Source organism: Antedon bifida, chromosome 7, assembly GCF_963402885.1.
Source record: "Antedon bifida chromosome 7, ecAntBifi1.1, whole genome shotgun sequence".
In the NCBI taxonomy this organism is placed as follows: Eukaryota; Metazoa; Echinodermata; class Crinoidea; order Comatulida; family Antedonidae; genus Antedon; species Antedon bifida.
The window spans coordinates 1,551,893-1,575,533 of NC_136232.1; the positions used below are offsets into that span (position 1 = coordinate 1,551,893).

The following is a 23,641-nucleotide window of genomic DNA, read 5'->3' on the forward strand; positions in this document are numbered from 1 at the left end:
TTTATTATGCTATAGTAACCATTTATGTCAAAAGTGGTTACTATAGCACAATTGACATGCGCAGCACCCATTATTCCACTCTGCGCATGTTTATTATGCTATAGTAACCATTTATGTCAAAAAATAAAAGGGTCGAAAATTTGCTATTTTTCGTAAATTTCTCTGTACTATAGTACAGGGATTTTTCAAAAAATGGCCAATTTTTGACCTTTTTATTTTTCGATAAAACTGGTTACTATAGCACAATTGACATGCGCAGCACCCATTATTCTGCTATAGTAACCATTTATGTCAAAAAATAAAAGGTCGAAATTTTGCTATTTTTCGAAAATTTTCCTGTACTATAGTACAGGGATTTTTCAAAAAATTGCCAATTTTCGACTTTTTTATTTTTCGATAAAACTGGTTACTACAGCACAATTGACATGCGCATAACCCATTATTCGACTCTGCGCATGTTTATTATGCTATAGTAACCATTTATGTCAAAAAATAAAAGGTCGAAATTTTGCTATTTTTCGAAAATTTTCCTGTACTATAGTACAGAGATTTTTCAAAAAATGGCCAATTTTCGATCTTTTTATTTTTCGATAAAACTGGTTACTATAGCACAATTGACATGCGCAGAACCCATTATTCGACTCTGCGCATGTTTATTATGCTATAGTAACCATTTATGTCAAAAAATAAAAAGGTCGAAAATTTGCTATTTTTCCAAAAATGCCCAAAATATCGTGTGCGCATATATTGCTTTGCAGCAACTTATAGAGCCATAATACACAGTTCTATCGAAAAATAAAAGAGTTTAAATTTTAGCATTTTTCGAAAAAATCCCTGTACTATAGCACAGGGATTTTTTTTCCAAAAATGCCTAATATATCGACTTTTTAGAATTCAATAATTATGCGATAATATTGCTATATGTGCGCATATATTGCTTGGCAGCAACTTATAGAGCCATAATACACAGTTTTGTCGAAAAATAAAAGGGTTGAAATTTGGGCATTTTTCGAAAAATTCCTAAAATATCGACTCCTTAAATTTTTTTTAACAGGGATTTTAAAAAAACACCTTGTTTGGGAATGCATAATATGTACATAATGTATACTCACTGTAAAAAAATATATCAAAAAACCACAAATTTAATTTCCCATGATAAAACAGATGGAATAATTTATTGTAATAATAAAAGATATAATAACATTAGCAGTCTATGCTGTATGAATCCTCAATACATGAATTCAACAAAATATAAAAATGTGTTAACAATACATTTTGAGAATGACCGATTAACAATTTTTTCTCAAGGTCGAAATTTTGCTATTTTTCGAAAATTTTCCTGTACTATAGTACAGGGATTTTTCAAAAAATGGCCAATTTTCGATCTTTTTATTTTTCGATAAAACTGGTTACTATAGCACAATTGACATGCGCAGAACCCATTATTCGACTCTGCGCATGTTTATTATGCTATAGTAACCATTTATGTCAAAAGTGGTTACTATAACACAATTGACATGTGCAGAACCCATTATTCGACTCTGCGCATGTTTATTATGCTATAGTAACCATTTATGTCAAAAAATAAAAAGGTCGAAAATTTGCTATTTTTCGAAAATTTCCCTGTACTATAGTACAGGGATTTTTCAAAAAATGGCCAATTTTCGACCTTTTTATTTTTCGATAAAACTGGTTACTATAGCACAATTGACATGCGCAGAACCCATTATTCGACTCTGCGCATGTTTATTATGCTATAGTAACCATTTATGTCAAAAGTGGTTACTATAGCACAATTGACATGCGCAGCACCCATTATTCCACTCTGCGCATGTTTATTATGCTATAGTAACCATTTATGTCAAAAAATAAAAGGGTCGAAAATTTGCTATTTTTCGTAAATTTCTCTGTACTATAGTACAGGGATTTTTCAAAAAATGGCCAATTTTCGACCTTTTTATTTTTCGATAAAACTGGTTACTATAGCACAATTGACATGCGCAGCACCCATTATTCTGCTATAGTAACCATTTATGTCAAAAAATAAAAGGTCGAAATTTTGCTATTTTTCGAAAATTTTCCTGTACTATAGTACAGGGATTTTTCAAAAAATTGCCAATTTTCGACTTTTTTATTTTTCGATAAAACTGGTTACTACAGCACAATTGACATGCGCATAACCCATTATTCGACTCTGCGCATGTTTATTATGCTATAGTAACCATTTATGTCAAAAAATAAAAGGTCGAAATTTTGCTATTTTTCGAAAATTTTCCTGTACTATAGTACAGGGATTTTTCAAAAAATGGCAAATTTTCGATCTTTTTATTTTTCGATAAAACTGGTTACTATAGCACAATTGACATGCGCAGAACCCATTATTCGACTCTGCGCATGTTTATTATGCTATAGTAACCATTTATGTCAAAAAATAAAAAGGTCGAAAATTTGCTATTTTTCCAAAAATGCCCAAAATATCGTGTGCGCATATATTGCTTTGCAGCAACTTATAGAGCCATAATACACAGTTCTATCGAAAAATAAAAGAGTTTAAATTTTAGCATTTTTCGAAAAAATCCCTGTACTATAGCACAGGGATTTTTTTTCCAAAAATGCCTAATATATCGACTTTTTAGAATTCAATAATTATGCGATAATATTGCTATATGTGCGCATATATTGCTTGGCAGCAACTTATAGAGCCATAATACACAGTTTTGTCGAAAAATAAAAGGGTTGAAATTTGGGCATTTTTCGAAAAATTCCTAAAATATCGACTCCTTTAATTTTTTTTAACAGGGATTTTAAAAAAACACCTTGTTTGGGAATGCATAATATGTACATAATGTATACTCACTGTAAAAAAATATATCAAAAAACCACAAATTTAATTTCCCATGATAAAACAGATGGAATAATTTATTGTAATAATAAAAGATATAATAACATTAGCAGTCTATGCTGTATGAATCCTCAATACATGAATTCAACAAAATATAAAAATGTGTTAACAATACATTTTGAGAATGACCGATTAACAATTTTTTCTCAAACAAAAATTGCATTAATGTTAACTAAAATGATATTATGACTAAAAACATAGTGAAGGAGTGACGTCCATCCACAAGCAATTTATTTAAACCCCAGACTTACAACCACACACACAAGAAATTAAATTATTACTAACATATAAATAAAAAAAAGTGTAAATTTCATAACATTGATTGCACTAACGAATATATACAGAGTCATTGCTTCACATAATGACCAAAATCTGGTTTACGAAATGGAACTTAAAATTATAAGGATTGCAAATAATTTTTACATCTGAATCAAAAGTTTACTATCTTCTCTATCTTACATAGAAATCGATGAAGTGATATTAAAGTCTATATGCACTACAATGTATAAAAAGGAACTCTACTTACAATAACACTTATTTATTATAAAACTTTTATAATTATGAGAAAACAAAACAAAAGGATTTGAACATACTAGATTTTGTTAGGAAAAGCTCAATGCAATAACACATATATGTAGCCTAAAATACTGTATATATACACTTACCATAGTACAAGTTTATGTATATATATATATATATACAGTATACATTATACAGAAAAAATACATTTGCATGATTATAATCTTATAAAATGGTACATAATAATAGTATATTACCCTATAATGAAAAACAAAGCATGATGTGCACTTGTAGTACTAATTGATAAATTAGCACACTAATTGAAATAATTAGTACATTTTGTGCAAAATTTATACATTAGTACATTGCATACACATTGTTATGTACTCTGTGTACACAGTGTCATTTATCAACACATGGTGCAAAATTGATACATTAGTACAATGTATACACATATTGTTATATTACTGTAGTACATTGTTTGCACCATGCAATAGTAACTGGTAATAGTGCATTTACTATAGTGTAATATAAATATTGATTTAGTACATGGTATGAAGGTATTATGAAAATAATAATAAATAACATGTATTTATTGACAATAATGTAATATTACTTATTGTTAAATTTACACTATGAAAGAACATATCATTTTGTGAGGTTAAATACTCCCAATTGCATAATTTTTTAAATACTTAACAAAATTGTAAATAAAATTAATAAAAACTAATTTTAAAGCATACAAATAATATTGCATGCAATATAATAAATATACAGTTATTTATTTTAAATAAAAAGATTTTATTTTATTTAATGATTGAAGATTATTTGTCAGATCATACCAAAAATTACATGTCATAAAAATGACACAAAGTATTTTTCATACAATTCTGTGAAATTAAATGCTTTCCTTTTTGCTTAGTTCTTGAGTAGACGCAATGAAAGAACGTAAAGTGAACCACAATTAAATTGACCAATCACAACATGATGGATTGTCCAAACTGTCAATTGTCATTGGTCAACTCACTTGCGTTGCGCTTACGTCCTTGCATTACGTCCTAGTGGAAACCGAGCTTTAGTGACGTTTCAAAAGTGTTGATGTCAATTAAAAAAAAACCCATTAAATGATAGATTAATTTTAGTGCCCTATCTTTCAACATTCATATTACTAAATACATATCTGATGATGATACTGAAATAAACAAAATAATTGTAAATTGAAAAAACCAATAATATTCAATACTATATTTATTATTTATAATAAAAAAATTAAAAGTACTAATTAGTCATAATTATACAATGGTGGTTATAAAAGCATTAATATCATAATAAAATAATAAGGTAAACACACACATATACTGGTTTTAGGATTAAAAAACAAATGTGCCTGTTTTAAAATGCTATATATAGTGCGATGAAATATTCTCATAATTGAATTATAATTTTATACATAATAATTTTTAATGCAATGTTAAAACCCCATCACTTGGATCATATTTCATCAATTCCTGTATTCCTTAAATATGATGATCGCATACACAACCCTTGGAACCAAGTGCAGTTAATTGCGTATGTGGCTACCTCAAATTAAGAATTTGCTGTAGTCACAGGCCAATGAGTAACATTCGCAACGTTGATGTTTTAAAGAATATAACATGGATATATATAACCGAAAATTCTAACAACACCATTACTCTCATTCATTTTACACTATCAAACATCATGTGACAAAAAAATTTGATGTGTCCATATATGGACACGATGATGTCATATCATTACCATATTTGGACACATCACAAATTTTTTTGTCAACTAGTTCCATCGCATATGTGACTATACCTCAAATTAAGAATCTGTCATAGTTGCAGAATGAATGGGAAAAATCGCACAATGATGTTTCATTTGACATGGATCTTAAACCAATAACTTTTAAAAATGTGATGTGCCCATATATGGACGTGATGATATCATATCACTACCTTTGGGTATATCACTCATGTTCATAGAATCCGCAACTACACTGAATTCAGAATTTAATAAAATCAAACAACCAGCGGGGGGAAAAACACACAACCCTTGGGTAAAATAATAACTAAAAATTCAATATTATCATACCATAACACCATTCCTCTCATCTTAATATTCTTGTACATCTATTTTTATGTAAAATTTTATATTAATAATTTACAGTTAATTATATCAATCAATACATTATATAATTTTTACTACAACTATTTATTTTATACATGCTGGAATGGAACGATTAAATAAAACAAGATAGCATATTTGCCAGTTACTTTAATCATTAATATTTTCCTCATCGCCTCTGATTAATTTATCCGGTATAAATTAATGTCTTCTTCATTATTAACAAAGCAATACACATCATAAATATAATTATATAATACAGAACGATTGATTATAGGTTGAGTGCTGCTGTGGGAATATTATTTTAATTTCGAAAATTTGGTAAATTATGTATGATTTCATATAAAATATTTTACGATTTACTAAAATATATTTCTTGTGTGTACAATTAACAATATTTAATGGTAAATTTTGAAAAAATAGTTTTAAATTTGCAAATATTTTTGTGGTCTAAAACAAACAACCAAAATGATACAATATTAAAAATTGTTTAAAAATATTATACCGGTTATATTACCGATTCCAGCCATATATAAAATGTAAAATTTATTCATTTAAGAATATTCTTGCGTTTGCGAACAAATTAATATTTTTAACATATTACATTAACCATAGACAATTATATTCAATGTACTTAAATATATGTTCATATTATTGTATCAGTGTATTGTGAACCATCATGATTATGTGAGTGTGAACAGCCTTTAAAGTTATACACCAATTATTGTGATATGCTACATATATTCTATTACTTTAAAATGGGAATTACTATATTAAAAGTGAAGAATGTTGTAATTGTGAGTAACACCAGATTCTAAATGATATCAAAACATTATTACTTATAAATACAAGCACACATTATCAATAAGGGATTTATCCCGCTTAAACTCTAACAACAGTGTTCTGTTTCTATGACGATGACCTCGCTATAATAGTGCAATCAACTATGAATCTACACACTTTTACAACATAGTTCTCTTATAAACAATATACACAATACGTATGCATGTTATTGCTATTCAAATAGATTGCAATCATATGTTATTCTTTTCACTTTAATAAATACATGTACCGACGATTGTCTCCACAAAACTAGCAATTCACAATGTGGTAAAGCAACAACCTGAACAAATAAAGCAAATGTTATTAGTGTGATGAACTATGAACTGTAACCTTTGAACCCATTCAGGATCTGGTCCGTGACATAGATGATAAATTGCCAGCATCATTTATACTTTGTTTAGATTTGACCCTGTTTAGTTGATTACAAGTTGTCACCTTCATATTGACGTCATCATATTGATGATGTCATCACACATCATCTTTACAAATGTCATTTTATCATCGTCATTAACATCAATGACATTAGATGACTTCTTCTTGTTATTTGATGTTTTAAAGGTCAAACATTTTTTTGTGACATACTGTGTGATGCAATTGTCACCAGATGTGTCTCTGTCACCATTATGTCCATCTGTTTTAATTTGTGATGCAGTCTTGTATCTTATTAATCCATTCGTCAGCTTCTTTTTTATTATTGGCAAGAAAATGGTAATATCTTGTACTTGTCTTCATCTGAAATCAAATCAATATAAAGCATCAATTATTATTCTTCTACAGCTCTTAGGCTCCTCCCACCTATTAATATGCATGAATACAATGTGCTAGTGTTATCATACTTTAAATATATAGAGGAATTACTTTGGCTCTGTCTACAATATCAAACTTTGAGTGATAAAAAGTGTGAGGTACCCAAATATCGTAGTGACATGCCTAAATTAGGTAATGTTATGACATCATCATGTCTATATATGGGCACCTCACTTTAATTTGTCCCATAAAGTTTGATAGTGTAGACAAAGCTTAAGACCCCCTATTAATATGCATTCATACAATGTTTCAGTGTTATCATACTTAAATATATAGAGGAATTACTTACATATCAATGAATTACTTTATATTATAGACAGAATACTTAAATAAATGGATGAATTGGTTCCATATAAAAACAAATTACTTCCATATATGGGTGAATTAGTTCCATATATAAACATATTACTTCCATATATGGATGAATTACTTACATATATGAAAGAATTGTCATCTAGCTTAGGAACACCTGGCAAGTTGCTGGAGTAGTTGTCATGTTTCACAGTCTCTACTTCTTTTAGATCGATTGTCCCTTTACAAGTTTCCTCGTCTTCTGGGTCATAGTAACGAAGCTATAATGAAACAAGTAGTAAAGCACTATAAACAATTGCCTTATAGTATTAATTATTGATTATTAATAAATCACTAAAACAAGTGCCTTAGATTTTTAACAGTTGCTACTTCTTGTGCGTTACATGGGTATTTTAAAAATCCTTTTAAAGTTTTTGTTTTACTGCATATGTAAAGCATCATTCTATTTGTATGTTACAAATATGAACAGTAGAACACGTAATGGGACACCTTCAGGACTAAAAAGTCCCCTTAAAGGCCAATGGTTTCCGCTAAGAATAGATACAGATTCAACATGGGACAAGCTAAGCGTCTGTGTAAATTGGCTTTAATAGAGTGTCCCCTCTGAACAGGTGTTGGCCATAGTGTAAAAACATATATTTCCCCTTGTTCATTTCATGGGAAAATGTCATCTTAATAAAGAAGGGGGGTACTGTTTTCTTTATTGTGCAAAAATGTAATACAAAAACGAGGCATACCTGGTGCTTGTTGGGATCTAACTTGAAGTACCTTTGTTTCCATTGACGTAACCTAGCGCCTCGCTTGTATAAATAACCTTTATGACTAACAGTTTCAACAGCTTTAGCAGAAAAATACGTAGCTAGAAAACAGAAAATAAATAACCTTGTTGAATGTCAGTGACTGAGAGTTTGGGCAAATTTACGTATATGCATACGTATCCATGTCACAACACGTATACGGATACGTTTCAATTTTCAACATTTTTTACTTCTGCCATTTTCTTGAAACAATTTTATACTAAATCTCTCTCTGAATTTTCTTGAATAATTTATGTTTAAGATTTTGCTGGTAACATGTGATCTGTATCACATTTAACAACTTAATTGTCAATGAACAAATCTTAAATGTGTGAAATGCAATCCGCACATCAAACCACAAGGAAAATCGTTATCACATATGGTACTGATGTCAAGCTACACAGAATGTGTGACATAGTACAACAATTTTACCCATACGTATACAGAGGTTGCCCAAACTTACTACAGTATTAGGTTAGAATTTTGACTTAAAATTGTGATGACTATTGACCTGGGAACAAAAACATTTAGTTACTGCAGTAACTGCAGTAGAATCATTTTGACTATTAGGAAATAAGTAAAACAAACATACTTTCTGTGTCATTACTGACTGGTACGGTGATTTTGTTATCTTCTGCCTGTTTATTACTTTGATTACTCGGTTCTTTTGATGAACCTCGCCGTAAACATTGCTTTGGTACTAAATTGACACATTTTTCATGACAACTAAAACCACAATCTGCACATATCATCCCTGCAAATTACAAGAACATGTTATTAATGTCAACATTATGTTAATAACTTACATTTTAATTGAAAAAACACCATACTCTACAGTATGTGTGAAAGTTATGGAGAAACATGAATGCCTCATTGTCTCAAGCTCTGTCTACACTATTAAACTTTATGTGATATGCCCATGGACATGATGATGCCATATCACTACCATATTTGGGCACATCACACTTTTTTGTTAAACTAATTTAAAAAAAGTTTATATAAGGAGGGTTTTAAGTGAACGAGTTCTTACCAGATCCCTGAGTCATGTAGTTCCAGATCACCTGGTGGCAAGCATCACAATTGGTGGGTTCCTGGAAGTCATGTGACTCAAATCGGTGGTGGGATGCAAAACCGCGAGGAGACTCTCCTCCACTCTTACCCTTTGAAAAAAAACGCATATATAATTTAAATGACACTAGCTGTTAAGCTTTATGTGAGGGCGTGTGTTGGACATTGGATTACTTATTGTGAGATTGTGAGTTTGAATCCAACTCTCGCTGCATTGCTTGTATCCTTAGGCAAGACACTTTACTTATGTTTGCCTCTCAACCCAGGTGTATAAATGGGTACCCAGTTAGGTCAAGACACAACTTTGCGCTGATTACTAGCTGCATGAGTATGTTTCCATACATGTTTTATAACAACAATGATGGGAGTAATAATGTGAAGCACTTAAAAGCATTGTCCTATAAAGCACTATAAGAACAAATATTATCTACACTATCAAACTTTATTTGACAAAAAAATGTGATATGCCCATATATGGACACGATATATCACTAACATATTTGGGCACACTTTTTTTTTGTCAAACTAGACATCTTTAGGGCATTTCTGTATGGAAAAATTTGATTCAAGTTTTTACCCTGATTAAGATGTCCATGGTTATCCGCTTGTGGATTGACGTTCCATGGGCTTTGGCTTCTTCCGTCACTGGTGATACTAACTTTGCTTTTGATTGCATTGACTCGTTAAAACTCTCAATAATTGTCTTCCATGACGATGGTTTATCAATGTTAAGGTCCGTTTCTAATTGAATTATCTCCTGAAATGAAAAAAAAAACACAGCGATAAATAAGTATTAAGATTAAAGGTAACTTGAATCAACTATATATTCGGTATCTTTATTCAATCATATATTAGCATATCCATAAAAAAATACATTGCAGCATAAAACACTGAATTTTAGTATTTGTAGAAAAATAGTTAAAATTATAGAGAAATTACATGGATGAGTAGTACAAAAAACAGACATATTGATATGGGAAACAGTTAAATAAGAAATAAGATAAGATAATAAAAAATGAAATATGTTGATTGTGGTTGTGGGTAACGAAGCGTAGCAAACATCTACGCATGTTTATACAGCCATTGATATAGTAGTATAATAGTTTCCATCTCTTTTTACAATCTCAGGAAAAATGTGTATTGTGTAAAATACAAAATAGATAATCTAAGAATAAATATAGAAATTCAGAAATTCATAAAATGTCGAAATGTGAAAAATGAAGAGTAACAAACATTTTCACATGTTTAGTGCGTTGTTTTCCATTCCTTTTACAATCCCCAGATGATTAGCATGGGAATCATACATCTAAAAAGGTAAAACTTACATTCAACAGCCATCGTTGCATATCTGGATCAGCCTGGGCAACGTTTTGATAGCACGCATTAACAACGCATCTATCTGCAGGCGACAATGGTGCCTCGTTATCTTCATTTCTTGCGGCATCAAATAACTCGCAATCAAATGCTGGTCCGCAGCTAAGATGCTCCATTAGGTAATAATCCCAGATCTTCAAACTGGATATGTTGGCATATGGTCTTAGAACTCTTGACTGAAATCATGAAACATAACAATTCTTTTTAAATTAAATTCACAATTCAACACATATTTACAATATATATTGGTCTATTTTTCCTTTTTTTATATGTATCGTTTTTAAAGTTTTGAATGCATGCATGTCAGCCTCGGCTGTTAAGAATCACCCTCATTAAACAAAGTTTAGTAATAAAAAAAAAAATTGTTTGCCGCAAGTGTAAATGCATAGTATTTCATCTAATGTAGTACTTTTAGTTTTATATTAAATCCTATATTTTCACATCTTTTTTAAAATCAATTCCTCAATGATTATCAACAAAATCACCTACAACTCATGAAAAATAATGATAAATTTGAATGTTTATGTTCATTTCATTTGTTTATTTGACCAGCTTATAATAAACAATATGACACAATCATAAAAATAAAAGACAGGGGAGCTTAAGCAAAGTACATACATATTTCAAATGAGCCAGCAACCAAATTTGTATAAAATAAAAAACATAAAATAATTTAGTATAAAAAAATTACTAGTTCTACTAAAAATAACATACTTGTGCCTCCTCTGAGTAGAAAACATTGTAGAAGATGGTAGACTTGTTATTTAGTTTATCAACATACTCCCAGAATGACCTTACACTAGGAGTTGCTCCGTTATCATTATCTCCCATCTCATCTATCCTGCTCATCCGAGGCCTGTCATCACTAATTACTTGATCTAAATATTTAAAACAGTTTAGTTAGTTCATGTTTATCATCTCATTTAGACATAGGGTCACCTTATGATCTACATTTTAGTGAAAGATCAAAGGACAAGCTCAGTGTCCTGTTAGATTGCCTTGATCAAAGTAACCAACACTTATTAGGAAAGATGTCATGGGTTCAATTAAGTACACAAAGCTTAAAACTGGTGATTTCAGAAAAACAAGAACTATTGTCGAATAGTATCTCAAACCTGTGACATTATTATGGCTGCAATTTGTACACATTTTAAGTTTCGTTTAACAAGAAAAAAAATAACCAAATAGAATTTTTTTTTAAATTTGTGTTGTTCTTATTTAGTTCACCAAAAATCAACAAAATTAAATCACAAAAACAAAAGACAAACATGCCGTTAGTATAACAAGCAACAGTACTTACATAATTCTGTTAATTCCAATGTTCACCAAAGTAAAAGATGAAGAGAAGAAAAAAGGAAAATGATGAACATTACACAAATGAAAGCTAGTAATAAATATATATATATTAAAAATGTGGAATACTGTATGCAAGCAATGTGCCAGTGATTACGTGAAAGATAAGTGTTCTTCGTATGACAATTAGTTGGTACATCAGGACATTTGATTTCAACAAAGAAATCTGAAGTAATAAAAGCTTAAAATATTTTCAATTCCTTTTCAAGTATACCGTAAATCTTCTAATTGTAACCCTGGGTTATTATTCTTTGATTGTTTTTTAGGGTGGGTTACTATTAGAAAGGGGTAACTATTATTAGAGTAGTGGGCTACTATTACTAATCTTAAATTAGGCACCTGAAAATAGTAACCCACCCGCCAAATTTTCCAGGCAGCAACTCATAATAATAAAACAGTTACGAATAAACAAATTTGGTTGAAGTCTAACTTTATTTTAAAAACTCAATCACACTCAATCCTCCCCCCCTCCCAAGATCAACATGCATTATCTCCTTATTTTCAAAATATCATAAGTTTTTGTGACTCTAATAGTAACTCCCATGGGTTAATATTAGAAGGGGGGTTACTATTAGAGTGTGAGTTACTATTAGAAGATTTACGGTATATTTTTTCTTCAATTCATTAATTTTCTCAACATGTCATGGAAGTTGATTGAATAAAACATAATGTACAATACAACACAGATCAAGCAACCTCTTAGGTATTACATTTTTTTAATTAATTTATTTTTTATCTATCTTATCTTAATAGGAATGTCCAAATGGAAGGGGATACTTAAACTATAATGTATTTAATGAGAAATTGTGTTTATAATTATATATCCTTAAAAACAGAACGTTACATAAATACTGGTTCGTTCAGGTAACCCATTATTTATTTTCACAAAATCAAAATGTAAAAAAAAATGACTTTTTGTTGTAGTTAATCAATCTGCTAAAATATCAAAATGAAAATAAAGCTTTTAGAAACGGTGAGATGCAGAATATAGCATAGCAAAACACAGTGCCTAGCTTATATCATTCAAAACAAAAGTAACTGTGTATTTTAACTAATAACCAAATAAGAAACAATGAGTGTTATGAAATATACAAAACATGCTTGCCAAAAAAGCATTTTATTTTTTTGCAAGCAAATTTCATGCGAGTGTTAACAAACCTGTATTATCATAATCGGTAACTTGGATGGACACGCCACAATCTCTACTACTATCGTCCACAATCAAACTCTCTAACAACCCCAAAGAGAAGGACGACCAATATATTATTTATTCTTAAGCTCTATCAAACTTTATGTGACAAAAAAAATGTGATGTGCCCATATATGGACATAATGATGTCATATCACTACCATGTTTGGTGATATCACTACCATATTTGGGCACATCAATTTTTTGTCAAACTAGTTTAGTTCAGGTTTTTGTTTTTAAATACATGCATATGGTTATTATATAGCAAAGGGTATAGAAAATAAAGTAAATATACAGAAGCACCCCTATTAAGGGGACACATTTGGACAAAACCAAGTGTCTCCTTAATAGGGGTGTAATCCAAATAGAGGTTCCCCCCAAATAGGGGTTGCCTGTAGTGTACAGTATATAGTACATATATTCCCCCTCATTTGTTTCCTTTTAATAGGGACATCTTCTGGATAGGAGGGTTCCAAATGAGGGGTATAAGGATTCAATTTAAGTTTCAACCGCTTCCTCCACAAATATACTTCTAAAAACATACCAGCCTGTCTAAGTATTCTCTACAATACATGCATGCATTATATGTGGAATAATTCAAAATAGCTTTGGATGAAACAAATGCTATAGATAGAATATAATACTAATAAACACTATTTAGAAAAACTTGTTTGTATGCAATGGTTTTATAGCATGCACATAGTAATTTTAAACATTTCTCCGCCTGTTAATCAAAGCAGTATATTATTTTATTTATTATTCCACACCAACAAAAATAGTTTACTAATACTGTATTATTACTTTTATAGTGAAAAAAGAAATCAGTTATAAACTGCAGCTACTGTATAATAGTGTAAAACTACCCAAGTGTGAATGCAGCTTTAGGTGGATACTCTAGGAATTTTACATTTTTTTAATTTAAGTAAAGTAATAATATCAAGTATTTTATTCAAGTAAAAATAACAATAAAAGTATTTCATATTCAGTTTTGGATTTAAATTTGACTTATTTCTATTAAATAAAACATTGGACTTACCGACTTCAAAGCGCTCATACTCAGAATCTAACATGAACGTCTTAAAGCGATTTGATACATGGTGGTAGGCTAGCATTTGTAAGAAGTGCTGGTTGAATTCAAAAGACAGAGGAAACTGACGATGCACCTACAAGACAAAAAGCTGGTTGTAAGATTTTTAATTGAACAAGTAAAAAAGTGGGTTTTTTTTTCAAAAGAGGACACTATTTTATATTTAGTGAGTGAGTGGATGAGTGGTTAAGACACTGGAACCATAATTACTTAGCCATAACATCGGCAAGGGTTCAAGACTCACCCACTCCATGGTTCTGGTGGTAGAATGAGTCTTCTCGGATGACTATAAACTGTAGGTCAGTGTACACATCTAGCTCATGTGCACTTTAAAAACCTAGTACATCTTTCAAGACGAGTAGGGGGTCACTCCGGTGTACTAGTACACATACAGTAACTGTCACCCACAGCCACTGATCATAACTGGGCACTCTGGGAGACCAGACTTTATAAATAAGTATTAAATTAATAAAAAAATAAAATACCCATGACAGCTCAATCAATTTGAATTCTTGCCAGAAGAAAATGTTTTAATTTAAATTTTAATTTAAATATACAAAGATCTGAACCTGCAAGTCTGGTATACCTGATAAACACAGTCGAGAAACTGTAGGAAAACTGGTGCGAATCCACTAGTTTGATGCTGTAACGTGTGGTTTCCACGATGCGTGAACCGATGACCAAACGCAAGCCATTCCTTCTCAATGAGTACTTTAAAGCCCTCAAAGGTACGGTAGTAAGGATCCATTAACAACTCTGCTAAAGACACCACCTGTAGAAATTCAAAATTGGAAGTGGCTAGTCTATCAACATGTTCCCTTAAACCCTTTGTAATCTGCTTAAATCCTTGAGAAATTTCGGGATAAAGTATAGTTGGGCGCTATTTGATTACTTTGATTGGTCAGTTTAATAGCATTGCGTAGAAACAACTCGGGACATCTCGGAACAAAAAACAAAGGCCTCTCACCGTTGAGTTTTTCTCCAGAGATTTTCCACAAAATTGTCTTCAAACTATGCAAACCTGGTTACAACTTGTTACTTTTTAAATAAAGAGGTCACCTTTTTTACTGTAATGTTTCTTCTTAACCTGCAAGCTATATAAAGGTTCTCTCTATCCATGATACAATAAGTGATCTCAACTTACATTATATTACCAGATTTCTTCTTTCACGGTTCTCTTTACATAACTACAATAATAATTTGAGAATGGTACCTGAAGAAAATATTTTTCCAAATTCTGAGAGCACCATCTAAACTAACCTGTGTTGTGAAATCACATCCATCTTCAAAACTGACCATGACAGAAGAACCTTGAAAATCAATTAGGTCCACCACAGCTCCTGCAAGTTGCATTAATGTTTGAATCTGAACAAAAGAAAATTGAAGACATGAAGACAAGTCACAGGATGTTGATGGAAATAACGTATAAAGCTCTGTCTATACTATCAAACTAGTTTGACAAAAAAAGTGTGATGTGCCCAAATATGGTGGTGATATACACAAATATGGTATGATATGACACCATATATGGGCACATCATGGGCTTTTTTTCGAGGTTTTACAGTACATTACGCACCTGTGGCAACCATTCTGAATCTTCGACAAGTTTAAGGAAAGCCATCTCGGGTTCAGTGGATGTTGCACTTGGAACACAAGCCTTCATTAACTTCTTATAGCTAGCTTTCATCTGACGTACTTCAGTGAACTCGTATGGAATGAACTCGCATTTAATTCCTTCAATCTTGAATGTCTGTAATAATTAGAAATAGATGATTATTTCATTAATCGATCAAATTTATAAAACCAGAGACCGAATTATAAGAACAAATTTGGGACCATAAGGAAATTCTGGTTTTGAAAGAGTTTCTGGTTTTCAGGAAGTCTGTCTAAAGATTTTGTTTTAGACCCCTATCAAAGGGACTCCAACCAATTATCCCTTTGATAGTGAATAGGGCTTTGAATCCCCTGTTAGTTTCAAAGAAAGGGTTTTACTGTATTAAAATCTTTTCTCAGTTATCTTTGTTCAGGTTTTTACATAATTCAGTTTACAGAGATGTGTACTAACAAGATACAGTATTACTAGACTAGGCTCAAAGATAAATTTCGTCCTTCACTTTTTAAGTTTCCATAACAGCTCTGGTGAGAGCTTGAGGTACTTACCCTCATCTGTGACTTCTCTCCAAATACATACATAGAAGCTTTCCGTGACTCTTGTGACTTGCCTTGGTCTCCATCTGGAATTCCACCATTGCGGTTCACTGAACGATGTCCAAGAGTAAGAGATTTAAAAGAGGCTCTTGAGGGCAGTACCAGAGTGTTTGAACGACCGCTTGACCTTAAATTTCCTGAGCAACCAACGAGAGCAAAGCAGAGCTTGAGATTGTGGTGGAAGTATCAGAAGCGTTTGATACTTGGACACCAAAGTTGAATTTTAATAAAGCTTTTTTTTTGTGATTTTGACGTTGTGGTGAGTTATGTTTACCGAGGCAGTGATAGTGATGTGATGCTAATAATGTTTACTTTGATTTTTAAAAAGATTATTTTTTATATTTTGACCAAAAGAAACATGAAGGTACTGTTGCTTATGGCTTTCTTCATTCATATATTAATTTCTTTGACAGTACACCGTCTTAAAGTGCAGCTGACTAAGACAATTTTCATCTCTCCTAATGTTCCTTGTGCGAAATACAGTAGCTATACCACCAAACAGTGCTCATTTGTCTATCCATGACGACAGGGGCTGAGGTGGACCAGCACATCAGGGTTACTCCCTATTCTTCTTGAAAAAAGCACTGCAGGGTTTAGAAGTGTACATTATTCCTTCTTGAGAAGACTTAATTGTTCTACCTACGGGAACTATGGTCGTCGAGGTCGGTTTTATGGCTAAGGCCTGTTCTAATTTTATATGTACTGAATAAGGCTTTTAGACCAAAGATAATATGAGTAAGAATGCTATTTTTATGGGTTCTATGGAAATTGGTGCTATTTCAAAGATTAAGCACCTACTCATGACTACATTTTTTCTTTCTAAATAGTTATTGTGATGTGGTTTTTTTTTATTTCAATTCATTTTCAAATATTATTTTAGTTTGAACGTGACTCCTAACATAAACATTTCAGATGAAGAATAAGCGTACAATTTATCGAAGATTTTTTAATATTTATATTTGAACTTTTTTATATCATTTTTATATTTAAATATTATTGTAATTTTATTTTGGATGCAAATGTATTTTTCTTCGAAATAAAGATACATATTAATATAATTTAAAACAAGTAAAAACCATTATTTAGACTTTGAAATACATTTTAGATGGAGAATATATCTCAACATATTTGCCTTGAAATCATCTTAAATCATCAATATTATAATTTGAATGATTTTAAATGTTGTATATGACCACAAATTTTAGGAATACTTGGATTGTATTAAGTAAGTATTTACCAAAGTCTTGTTTCTGAATTTCACTTAAGTTAGTCTTTAGGTATTTGTTGTCATAATTGGTCATATTAAACAAATCTGTATTATATGGAAGTGATTTGTAATAACACACTGCGCACTGTTATGATTTTAAAATGTTGAGAGCTGGAAAAGCAAAAGATGTAAAAATCGCAAATACTCTTAAAAAATCAGAATATTGAAAGTTTCTGATCTATTAAAATAAAGCATGAATATGTGGCATAAAAATTGAAATCATTTTAACAATCATTAATTGAACAAAAGCATGAAAAACCAGAGTGAGAGACATTTTATCCACTAACTATTTGTGCTTGTTATAAATCCATATAGCTAATTATTACTCTATAAAGCTACTGTCACCGTTATGTGTAGCCACCTGGAATACTACTATGTTAATTAGTATCCAACACCTGTGTGCTAAACGATAATTACCCACACATTTATAACTATGCTACAATTTTAACCCTTTTACAACATAAAGTGTTTATATCCCTTAAAGTCTTCACATAAAACAAAAGGTTATACAAAATAAAACTAGTACTGTTTGTAAATTGTAAAACATTTATGAGGACAGTCCACACTGTAACATCACACTACAGTACACAATATAGTCACATCTGCACATACACTAAAACTAAATTGGTAGGATGGCACTCAAAACAAACACTAAAAACACCAGATTCCGCAAAAAGTAAACTTGTAGTGTAAATGTACGGAATATATTGTGCGCATTTAAAAGGGATAAAACAGTAATCGGTCTTGAGTTGATGTGCAATTTGACTGTGCTCACATTTTGACTACATACACTTGTACAAGATCTCCATTCAATCAACATAAAATGCTAAGTAAACTGGGTTCTGTGTAATCAACATAAACTGGCACAGCAATACAGTAAACACACTGACATGGAACAGCAACACACAATTTTATAATTTGTAAAGCTCGTCTACACTATCAAACTAGTGTAATGTGCCCAAATATGGTAGTGATATGGCCAAATATGGTAGTGGTGTGACATTATCATATCTATATATGGTCATATCACATAAAGTTGATAGTGTAGACAGAGCTTAAGGGCAATGATCTACAAATCCCTAAAATGCACAACACTGAATATACATAATTTCTATGTAATGTTATTACACACAATGCTAAACACAGTCACACTCATTTCTATATTTCACTATTAGTATATTACTAGGGAAAAGCACTGCCATGTTGTATACTTACTATACTATTTATAGATATTATTTCACACCACTTCAGAAGGAGGGCAGGGATCACACTAATTGCAAATGTAATTCAAAATAAAGGGAGGGGATACATTTATTTATTTATTATCTATACTATTATGGCTGGTATTGTCATGAAAAATAAGTATGGGAATGTGTTCAAAAGGATCATCCAATTGTGTAAATCATTGTACTGTATTAATACAGAGATAAACTGTTTCCATTACAGAAATCTCTGCCACAGCAACAACGAATATTCCAGAATATGCTTTATAGTTATAAAGCTATTTTCTGTAACTTTCGTGTTTAGAACTTTTTAAGCAAGTATTTTTTTTAAAGACATTTCTGTCTACTTTCTACCCTACAAAGCATGTTTTGTCTTGTTTTGCTTACAACATAATTGTATCAAAATCAAAATTCAAAATAATTTTACAGTTATGTAAAATTTATGATGTTCAAATAATAAAAAGATGTTAATTAAGATTGTAATTTAATAGAAGCTGTTATCAATAAATGAAATAAGTGTCATATATTAATAATGTATTGAGAGTGTGTTAGTTAGTAATGAGTAGTTATTATTAATTAGCCATTATATGGTGTCTACTACAGTCTATAAAGCAAAGAAGCTCCGGTGCTTGCTCAGTATAAAGGTAAGTAGTGGTCCAAACAAACGGCAACTCAAAATATATAGAGTGTAAACAAATAGATATAAAAACAAATCATAATATAGAAGTTAAAGTCAGTAGGTAAATAGCACTTTGGAGATTATTGGTACATAGCTACCTCTGGAAAAGTGATGGGAATAGGAAAAGATGTGAGGATAGGCAGTGACGGCAGGGTGCCAAAAAGAGGAGAGGTGGTGCCACAGTGGGTGGTGTAAGAGTAATTTTGACACTAATCTTTATGTGTACAGATAGATATTGTTTTATACTGTTATAGGTATGAAACCTTGTAATTTTAGTTGTAATTTTGAAAAGTAGAAATTCTATAAATTTTGTAGTATGAGGCAATACCATTATCTATATTCTTATTGCAGGTAAATCATTAAAGCTTTGTTCCCACTAGGACGCAATGCAAGGACGTAGACGGAACGCAAGCATGTTGACCTATCACAAGCGTTTGTTCGAATAATCCATTGCTTGTGATTGGTCAAATCACTTACGTTGCGTTATGTACTTGCATTGCGTCTCTAGTGGGAACCAAGCTTTGATGTTAAAAAATGTGTTTAGAGGTTTCTTTTACGTATACAGTACCAACACACATTCATATATATTATTATATTTGTACCAATAGTCTCCAAAGCTACTACTATTTACTGACGTACATTGTAATAAACTAACGGCATAGTTCATTATATTTTACATATAGTGAAGGAAACAAATAATATTGAAAACAAAAAGTAATAATAGATTTTAATTTTGGTCTATATAATATCACGTGCCAAAGAATGCACATGCAAACATAAATACATAAATAAAGCTATAACTGTTTGCATTTCATTCATTGCTTTATAATATTAATAATTAATTTAATAAAATAAATAAATAATAATTTATAATAATCAAAACATAAATCATAAAAAAAAATTATTTGTTTAATTTGATTGGTTGCTAATTTATGTCAAATACAAACAGAAATTACTAAATCACAACAAATAATTAAAAATTAATATAAATTAAATAGAAAATTTAAACCATATTTAAAAAAATCAAGTTAATCTACAACAAAAAACCAGTTACTAAAATAAAATGAACTACAGTACACACTATACTAATAGATGCTTTGCTATACTACAGGTATATGTACACTATATGACAAAAATCTTATATCTTATACTGGAAACTTTCCATAACAACAGTAATGATAGAAATAATAGGGACGGTTTTTATGACTCTTTGTAATAAGAAAGTGTTTCCCAGTTTGTCAGTATAAGATCTTTGCTATATTCAATTGAGGAAGAGATATATTGTACCAACAAATTTTGAAATTGATTTATTCCTGAAATAGTATAATAGAATATATTTTCCTCAATTGAAAAAAAACTAAATTGACAACTAATTTTAATACTACTAATGACAATTATTTTTATTCATAAAAGACATGCTATATGAATTTCAAATATAATATCTTTATGATTATCTAATTTCTATTTCAGTATTATTATTACTAATATAGTTATCCGAAATTCATATTTAAATTTATCAAATTAAATTTGCTTTCATGTTGTAATGTCTTCACATGGTTTCGTTGATTTTAGCAGAAATCATGTTATGAGTGGACAAAAGCAAATGGTAATAATTATGATGATGGAAGTAGCAGTACAATAGATATCATGAAGTTCCATAATGATCTATCAAACTTTATGTGACAAAAATGTGATGTGCCCAAATATGGTAGTGATATGACATCATCGTGTCTATATATGGGCACATCACATTTTGAGAGCTTAAGAGGACATTTTTAGTTCTTTCTTATATCGCAAATAAGCAAGCTCTCAGTGTGCTGTACATAATGTAGAACACAAATTTAAAAATTTATAAAATGTTCAATGTTATACATCATTTTTTTAATTAATATTTAATTGCTTTTGCATTTGACCTATATAAACCAATCATTTGATTTGTGTATCAATTAATCTGGTAACTTCTGATATCTGGTACTACCACCAAGTGATAGAGCATGGACAGAATAGCTAAATATATAGTGATGTATCCCTTACCTTGAATTGGTTTTGGAGGACCACCACTGGACCGAAGGAAGCCACGTTGCAGAAGTGTTGACCCACTAGACGTGACCTTTTTAGAACCAAGTCTTGGACTTGCTTCTGGAAACTCCAACGAGGTCGTTGCAACTATGTTGTTGAGGCTCACGAGGGAGTCACTAATGTCTTGGCTTGAGAATGGTGTGTTTAGGACAACTGCTGTAAAATACTTCTCTTGTTCCATGCTTTTACTTACACCACCACTATCTGGAACAGTGACTATCATACAATACATAAAATACTTTAGTGTTCAGCTTACTTTGTATATATAAAGCTTTTAAAAGCAATTTAAATTGTATAATGCATTTTAAATGTGTTTCAATTTGAAAAGGTTTTAATAGGAAAAAACCATCCAAAATTCAGCACTCATGCAAGTGAGAAAAGATTTGGTACTGTAACAGATCAAGCAGAAGTGAGATACTGTTCCTTATAGTACCTGTAATTGCCAAGGATTTATACTGTAAATAGCCAGTTATGGTTTACAATACTTTTTTGTCTCCTAAAAATTAGGATATATAGCCTACATAGGAAGGCAACAGTACATCTAGGGATTTTTTTTAAAAGTTGGTAACCAGTCATGCTCATGAGGGCATATGGTGTAGTGTATTGGACGTTGGATTACTGATCGTAGATCAAATCAACACAGGTGTATAAATGGATACCCGGTTACATCAAGACACAATTTTGCACTGATTACTAGCTGCAATATGGGAGTATGTTTCCATACGTGTTTGGTTAAAAAATGTGAAGCGCATAGAAACATTGTGCAATAAGCGCTATATAAGAACAAATATTATTATTATTGCATGGCAGACAACTAACCATTACTTGACTGGGTTACTTGCGTTGATGACTTGATGATTCCCATTACCCCCTTCCCATGAAAACCTCCAGAACGTAGAAGCAGAGCCTTTGACTTTGGATGCTTCCAGACAATGGCAGGGAACCTGTTGTTCCGATGGCATCTGGAAAGCCTTCGTATACTGTCATCGGTGCATGCAACTGGAACAACAACAAGACCAGGATAGCTGCAAGGAAATCATAGAATGTATGGTAAAATCAGGGTGAAGGTGGCAGTACAACATAGTTCACGACCTGTATACAACATAATAGTATAACAGACAGTACACGACTTTCCAAATGGTAAAAAACAAATAAAGAAACATCAGTTTCAACAACAATATACATTTTTTCTTTCACAAACATTTCTCAAACACAGAAACCAATGGAGAGACGTCAGACATAAAATAGATATTTAAAATATTTATTTAACAGGAACAATCAAGTGATTTGAAAAGAGAGAAAATAGGATAAAGAATAAAAGAGAACAAATAAAAGCAGTTTGGGATAAAAAGTTAGCAGATAACAATGATGGGAACATACAACAAGGCTTACCTTCTAGCCACCTCATAGCGTATATTAACATCTGTTAACCTAAATCCATTCCCACCTCGGCCAAACTTGGGTCTTTGCAGTGATTCCAATGTGCCTAGACCTAATCGCTTGTAATCTTGTACGTATAACTTATCAACTAGTCTGTCTGGTGACAATGTGTCGGAGGGTTTCAATGTACCTATGTCAGCTTCATCGATCACTACAATGTAAAATGAAAAAATTGCATTATTAAATATTATTATTTGTAATACTTCTTTCACATCGCCTGCAGCAAAACTCCAGCGTTTACACACACCGGATCACACATCATGTGACAAGAGTATTAAAAATAAACATGCTCCTTAATATTAAAAAATATAACATTAAAGGCCAATTTAAACAGACAGGCAGAACA

The 23,641-nt window shown here is 31.1% G+C and overlaps 1 protein-coding gene across 6 annotated transcripts in view; it reads right to left on the reverse strand.

Annotated features, from left to right (window-relative positions):
• Positions 1 to 4,552: 4,552 nt before the first annotated feature.
• LOC144847859 (myotubularin-related protein 13-like) overlaps positions 4,553 to 23,641 on the reverse strand; it is a 52,746-nt gene continuing 33,657 nt past the window's right edge. For 4 of the 6 annotated variants that reach the window (XM_078704401.1, XM_078704398.1, XM_078704397.1 and 1 more), the window contains 17 exons: positions 23,248 to 23,446; positions 22,675 to 22,880; positions 21,811 to 22,071; positions 16,560 to 16,744; positions 15,976 to 16,149; positions 15,660 to 15,764; positions 14,986 to 15,171; positions 14,349 to 14,475; positions 13,282 to 13,353; positions 11,485 to 11,648; positions 10,722 to 10,946; positions 9,974 to 10,153; positions 9,359 to 9,488; positions 8,921 to 9,082; positions 8,269 to 8,390; positions 7,654 to 7,791; positions 4,553 to 7,144 (listed from right to left, as the gene is read on the reverse strand). In XM_078704401.1, coding sequence (XP_078560527.1) covers positions 7,049 to 7,144; positions 7,654 to 7,791; positions 8,269 to 8,390; positions 8,921 to 9,082; positions 9,359 to 9,488; positions 9,974 to 10,153; positions 10,722 to 10,946; positions 11,485 to 11,648; positions 13,282 to 13,353; positions 14,349 to 14,475; positions 14,986 to 15,171; positions 15,660 to 15,764; positions 15,976 to 16,149; positions 16,560 to 16,744; positions 21,811 to 22,071; positions 22,675 to 22,880; positions 23,248 to 23,446 — 2,732 coding nt within the window. In that variant the 3' untranslated portion in view covers positions 4,553 to 7,048. The remainder of the gene's footprint in view (positions 7,145 to 7,653; positions 7,792 to 8,268; positions 8,391 to 8,920; positions 9,083 to 9,358; positions 9,489 to 9,973; positions 10,154 to 10,721; positions 10,947 to 11,484; positions 11,649 to 13,281; positions 13,354 to 14,348; positions 14,476 to 14,985; positions 15,172 to 15,659; positions 15,765 to 15,975; positions 16,150 to 16,559; positions 16,745 to 21,810; positions 22,072 to 22,674; positions 22,881 to 23,247; positions 23,447 to 23,641) is intronic. The other 2 variants (XM_078704400.1, XM_078704399.1) reach the window with 2 other exon arrangements.